Source organism: Trametes versicolor (assembly GCF_000271585.1).
Source record: "Trametes versicolor FP-101664 SS1 unplaced genomic scaffold TRAVEscaffold_12, whole genome shotgun sequence".
NCBI lineage: Eukaryota > Fungi > Basidiomycota > Agaricomycetes > Polyporales > Polyporaceae > Trametes > Trametes versicolor.
This window is the reverse complement of record NW_007360332.1, coordinates 1,204,316-1,210,484: the sequence shown is the minus strand read 5'-3', so window position 1 is coordinate 1,210,484 and position 6,169 is coordinate 1,204,316. Positions and strand designations below refer to the sequence as shown.

At 58.6% G+C, this 6,169-nt stretch overlaps 2 protein-coding genes across 2 annotated transcripts; both read right to left on the bottom strand.

Annotated features, from left to right (window-relative positions):
• Window positions 1–1,836: 1,836 nt before the first annotated feature.
• On the bottom strand, window positions 1,837–2,421 carry TRAVEDRAFT_86257 (DNA/RNA polymerase; the record flags this gene model as incomplete). Its single annotated transcript, XM_008045644.1, has 1 exon — window positions 1,837–2,421. A coding segment is annotated over one exon (585 nt), but the record flags the coding sequence as incomplete, so codon positions are not given.
• Window positions 2,422–4,079: 1,658 nt separating this feature from the next.
• TRAVEDRAFT_86494 (uncharacterized protein) lies at window positions 4,080–4,703 on the bottom strand (the record flags this gene model as incomplete). Its single annotated transcript, XM_008045643.2, has 1 exon — window positions 4,080–4,703. A coding segment is annotated over one exon (624 nt), but the record flags the coding sequence as incomplete, so codon positions are not given.
• Window positions 4,704–6,169: the final 1,466 nt, after the last annotated feature.

Genomic DNA, 6,169 nt, shown 5'->3' with positions numbered 1-6,169 from the left:
CAAGTCAAATCTAGCCCAAGGACCAAGTTAATATTATGCTGACTAAGAGAATACAAAGGACGGCTTACCTAGCCCAAGGACCAAGAGGTCAAGATGAGGGCTAGGGTCGCTACAGGTGGGGTTTATATACTGAGTCAGGGGAGCCAAACATGTACAAACGTAAAGGTGGTCTGTGCGCACGTTAGTGCCAGTCTGCAGGTGGGGGTCAGGTGACTGGTCACATGCTTCTAACTACTGGTTCTAAGTCTAAGTGTCGTACAAATGGCCGTAGAAAATAAGGAAAAATGCGGAAAAATATAGGGGTCTCGTCGTCTCCACGACATTACCCCCCTCCTATTGTCCATCGTCCCTGATGGACCCACGGCCCGGGAAGCGTCCGCTCTCCCAGTCGCGGTCCGGTGGTGCGGCATCTGTGAAGGTCACGCGTGGCTGCCATGGGAGGTTCTTGAAGTCAACGGCCTGGATCTTTCGAGGGGCGCTGGGTGCGTGTTTGTGGAACTCGGCTACCTTCTCCGGTGCGTTGGTCAGGTTTGATGCCGGTTCCCAGCTGTCCTCACCTTCGCCGTACCCCTTCCAACGTACAAGGTATTGTAGTTGGTTGCGGTAACGGCGGCTATCCAGGATCCGATCGACTTCGTACTCCTCCTCGCCTTCTACCTCTACGGGTTCCGGCGGTGGGGGTAGGCGACCATTGACCTCGTTGCCCCTCCATGGGGATAAGCGATCAACGTGGAATACATCATGAAGCTTGAGTGCGGGGGGAAGGGCTAAGCGATAGTCAAGGTCTCCGATCCGTTCAGTGACTTCGAACGGGCCGAGTTGCCGGGGCCCTAGCTTAGGGGTCGCTTGGTGGATGTGGATGTTCTTAGCGGTGAGCCAAACCCGGTCGCCGACCTTGAACGTGTGTGCTTTTCGCTTGCCGTCTTCGTAGGCTTGCTTCATGCGTTCCTTGCTCATGCGTAGTGCCGCTTCTGCTTCCTTCCGGGCTTCTCGGAGCTTGCTGAGCCGAGCGTCCAGAGATGGGATCTGCGTAGGACGTCCTGCCGGGATGGTGAAGTCCGGGCGGTAGCCATACAGGACTTCAAACGGGGTTTGTCCATGAGCTGTCTGTACCCGAGAGTTGAGCACAAACTCTGCCGTGGGGAGGAGGTCCGCCCAGTCGTCCTGTCGCTTGTCGTAGTAGATCCGAAGGTATTGTTCTACCTCCTGATTGGCTCGCTCTGTCTGTCCGTTTGCCATGGGGTGATACGCCGTGGTGAGACCGCTTTCGATACCAAGGCGCTTGTACAGGGCCCTGGTGACACGGGCGGCAAACTGGGGCCCCCTATCCGACACAATTTTCTGGGGAATGCCATGAAGCCGGAAGATGGTCAGATAGTGCAGTTCGCCTATCCCCTCGGCGGTGACGGTGTCGGTGGTGGCTACCAGGTGGACCTGCTTACTGTAAAGGTCAACGTACGTGGCGATGGCGTTGTACCCTTTCGACGAGGGCAATCCGGTAATCAGATCTACTCCCATGACTACCCAAGGGCCTTCCGGTACCTCGTGTGGTTGGAGTGTGGCCCGGGGATGCGCGGCCGCCTTGTAGCGCTGGCATTTGTCGCAACCCAGGACGTACTTCTCGACAAACCCGCTGATCCCCGGCCACCAGTACAGCCGTGTGACTAGTTCGACCGTCCCATGCTTTCCTGGGTGCCCTGCCGTCGGCGCATCGTGGCACTGCTGGACGATGGCCTCCCGTAATCCTTCCTCGGGCGGGATGTACAACCGACCACGGTAGTACACCAGCCCTCCCTCCTCTTCCCATTCCCACGTCCCATCCGTCAACCGTCGCGGCCCGTCCTCCCGAAGGGCTTCCAAACCCTTGAGGACTTCCGCCTCCCGCCTGCTACTCTCCCTGATCCGTTCCTCTAGCGGGTTAACCGCGCGTAGTGCTGACGCCGCGATGGTGGCAAAGCGTTCGGGCCGAAGGACAATCTGATCCTGATTGTCCTCGGCGTCGGTGACTTGAAACTCCGAGATGCGTGAGAGGGGATCGGCCTGGGTGTTGGCAGTTCCCGGCTTATGTGTGAGTCGGAAATCAAAGCGTGACAGCCAAAGAGCCCAGCGCGCCTGTCTCCGGGTGAGGTTCTGGGCGGTGCGCCAGTACTCAAGGTTGCGGTGATCGGTGATGATCTCGAAGGGCTCGGGTAGCCCCTCGAGGAAGTGCCGCCAGTCCTCCAGTCCTCTCACGATGGCCAACAGTTCTCGGTCGTAGATCTCGTAGTTTCGCTCAGCCTCCGTCATGGATTCTGACCGGAATGCAACTGGGTGCCAGAGTCCGTCCTCGAGCTTCTGCAGAAGGACCCCTCCGGTGGCGTACCCCGAGGCGTCTACCTCGACTCGCGTAGGGCGGTCTGGTTCCCAGGTCACCAGCACCGGCTCCGTGGTGAAGGCTTCCTTGAGGGTTTCGAACGCCGTTCGCTGCCGCAGTCCCCATTCCCAGGCGACGTCCTTCTTGGTGAGGTCGTGGAGCGGTCGTGTGATCTTAGCGAAGTCCTTGATGAAGCGACGGTAGAAGTTGGCAAACCCGATGAACCCGCGGACCTCCCGTAGGTTCCGTGGGGTCGGCCAGTCGCGTACAGCCTGGACTTTGATGGGGTCCATGCTGACTTCGCCCTGTCGGATCACCAAGCCCAAGTACTCAATCTCGGTCTGCTCGAACTCGCACTTTTCGGGTCGTAGGAACAGGTCGTGTTCCTGGAGCCGACGCAGTACTTCGTGTGTGATCCTGCGGTGCTCTTCCCGTGTGTCACTGAAGATGAGGATGTCGTCCAGGTACACTGCTACCTTCCCAGCGGCTATCAGGTCGCCAAAGATAGAGTTCATCAGCGCTTGGAAGGTGGCCGGGGAGTTGGTGAGACCGAAGAACATGACCCGTGGTTCAAACAGACCCCTATTGGTCGTGAAAGCTGCTTTCCACTCATCGCCTTCCTTGATCCGGATGTTGTTGTAGCCCCAACGAACATCGAATTTGGTGAAGTACTTAGATTGGCGAAGGCGATTGATGATGTCAGAAGCGAGGGGGAGTGGGTACCGGTTTTTGACGGTGATATCATTCAACTTTCGATAGTCTTGGACCATGCGGAGTTTCCCGTCCTTCTTTTTGACAAAGAAGACCGGTGAAGCCATGGGGGACTTAGAGGGGACGATGTAGCCTTTGCGAAGGTTCTCATCGAGGAAGGCGTCGAGCTCGGCTTGCTCGTTTACCGGCATCGGGTATACTTTGGAGCGGATGGTTTCGGGGGCGTCGGGCTTTAGATCGATGGTATGATCATAGGGCTTATGCTCGGGTAGACGCTCCGAATCCGGTTCTGAAAACACCTTGGCATACTGCCGATATTCCTCGGGAACCATTTCGTCAAAGGTCTTCTTCGGCTTGGCCTGATGCGCCTCGGCGGCGAGCTCGGTGGAGTACGTGAACCCGGCGGCACACCAGAGTTCCTCCGTGGCTTCCTCAAGCACACCGTGCTTTTGCCAATGCCGGCGAAGGCGTCTGTTGGCCGCGATCTTCTCAAACGGGGGGAGATCTTCCTCGGGGACCGCCGACCGGTCCTCCGTATCAACCTCGACCCTGCCGTTTGTCCAATTGATCTGCGGGTTGATCTTTCGTAGCCAGGGAAGCCCCAAGATCATGTCCTCTGGCCCAATGTTGGTGACTAAGAACTCGGTGCGCTCGGTGTGCGTGCCGATGCTGAGTTCAAGGCGGGCGTAATGGGTGATACTGCCGGCTTGGTTACGGGAGCCGTCAATATTATGAAGCGGGATGGCTCGGGCGAGGGGATGGATCATGACTCGATGCATGTCAACGAAGCGTTGATGGATGAATAGACCGGTGGCTCCCGAATCTATCATGGCTACTGCGGCTACGCTACGGTTTCGTCCTCTGACGTTCACACTGATACGGAAGTGAGAACTATTCACATCTATTTCCGGTATACTAAAAGTACAGGAGGCGACGGAATCATAGATAGACGAGGACGGGGGATGCGTGCGTAAACCTTCGGGCGGCGGCGTCGTAGCCTTATCGCGCGCCCGTTCTAAAAAGCCTGCTTCATCGCTTCGATCTGCGCGGCCAGCTGTCGCTGCCCTTCGAGGAGTTGGGCGATCACGTCGACCTGGCTGGCCGAGACGGTGGCCTCAGCGGCGGCTGCGGTGTCCGAGGGTGCCTCCTCGGTCGCTGCCACACGCTGCTTCTTCGGCTGTCCCATGAACTTGCTCTGGCAGACCACCTCTCGATGACCCGTTCTTCCGCACCAGGCACAGATGTCGCGCTCGTGATTGCCGTCGCGTTTGCTGTGGGCGGTGGAGCCGCAACCAAAGCACTTGCCTGTCATCGACTTGATGAAGGCTTCGCGCGAGTGCGTTCCATCAATGTCCATCGCGTTGGGGTCTTTTGCGACGAATGGGGCGGCGGAAGTAGTGGCTGGGGGGAACCGAGGGGAGGGGACGCTTTTGCCTTGCTCGCGGGCTTTCTCAGCCCTGCGCTGGCGAATGCGGACGTCGAGCTCCGTCGCCACAGTTAGGAGCTCGTCTAGGGTGCCAATGGGCTTGGCGGTGTGCACAAGCTCGTCCTTGATGCTGCTGGCGAGGTGCTCATAAAAGCGGTCGCGGAGGTCGGCCGCTGAGTAGCCCGTTCGGCTCATCAGCTCTTTGAACTTGGCGGCATACTCAGGGACCGTCTTGCTTCCTTGCCAGAGTGTGCGGAGCGCGTCCTTGGCGTCAACCGCCTCGTTGGAAGTTTCGAAGCGGGAGCGGAAGTCGGCCTTGAAGGTGGCCCAGGTGTCCTGGAATGGCCGTTTGGCGACCTCGGCCTCAGCCACAGTTTCGAGGTACGGGGTGGCCCAGATGGCCGCTTCGTCCTGCAGGAAGGTCAGGGCGGAGACGATCCACTTTCTTTCGTCGGGAGCGTACGTGCCGTCTGCCTGCGCGTTGTTGAGGAGACTGCCCGTGGTCATTGCGTAGGTGCTGAACGCGGCGAGGAAGCGGCGGGCATCGGCACTCGAATTACCCTTAAACGGCATGGGTTTCTGGAGGGCTTTGTCGAGGGTGCGCTCCGTCGCCCCCTGCTGGCGATTGTTGACAGTGGTAGTGAGGGTGGTGACGGCCTGCGTGAGGGCGGTGAGGGCCTGCTGCATCTGGGTCTGGCCCGCGATGAGCGCATTGATTGTTTCTTGAGACATAGTGGGAACCGGGGGTGTGGGTGGAGCTTCGGGGGAGGGGGCGCGTACCGGCGATACGGGACGAGTGAGTGGTGCTGGGGTTGGTGCCCGGGTGCTTGGGAGGGGAATAGATTCCGGGATAAGCCCGCGGATCTGGTCGAGGGTGGTGGGGTGGAAGCGAGGGAGGTTTTCCGAGGCAAGTCGTCGTGGGGCGGTGATGGAGAAGAGGCGGTTGGGGCACGGAAAACTATCGCAGTCGTTCCACAGGTTCTCCCCTGGCTCGTAGTAGCAGTCGGTCTGGTCTATGTGGTCGTAACCGTGCTGCTTGTTGTGGCACTCAAGATCCAGGGTGTCCACTCCCGATCTCGGGATGTTATCCGCAGTCTCGCTACCCGACGCTGTCTGCTCAGCCTCCTCGGCCTATTGCTGCGTCCTTTTACCACAAGGGGCACGAGCCCAAGGGTAACCTGCCTTGGCTTCCTGTTGCCGCTTTTCTATGCCTCCTACACCCGAGGGTGCACCCGTTACAGTCAACACCGGATTTTACACTGCGGGTCAGGCAGATTCCGCGTATTGTACCAATCAGAAGATCGGCAAGCCAAGGGTTGCGCCCTGACCACTACTCCGGGGTGACAAAGCGCGTGCGCAAGGAGGGACCAACACAGGGGGTGATCACGAACGGAATGGACTTACACGTGAGGGAAGATCTGGTCGGCAGATCTCCGGCACGGTGGGGGATCTTGACCTAATGTCGCGGAGCTAGACTCGACGCGACCAGGCAACGCCTACAACAAAGAAACTAATACGATCTAACCCAAGGGCGGCGAGCTCGAAGACTTGCTAACGCCGAGCGTAGACTTTCAAGTCAAATCTAGCCCAAGGACCAAGTTAATATTATGCTGACTAAGAGAATACAAGGACGGCTTACCTAGCCAAGGACCAGAGGTCAAGATGAGGCTAGGGTCGCT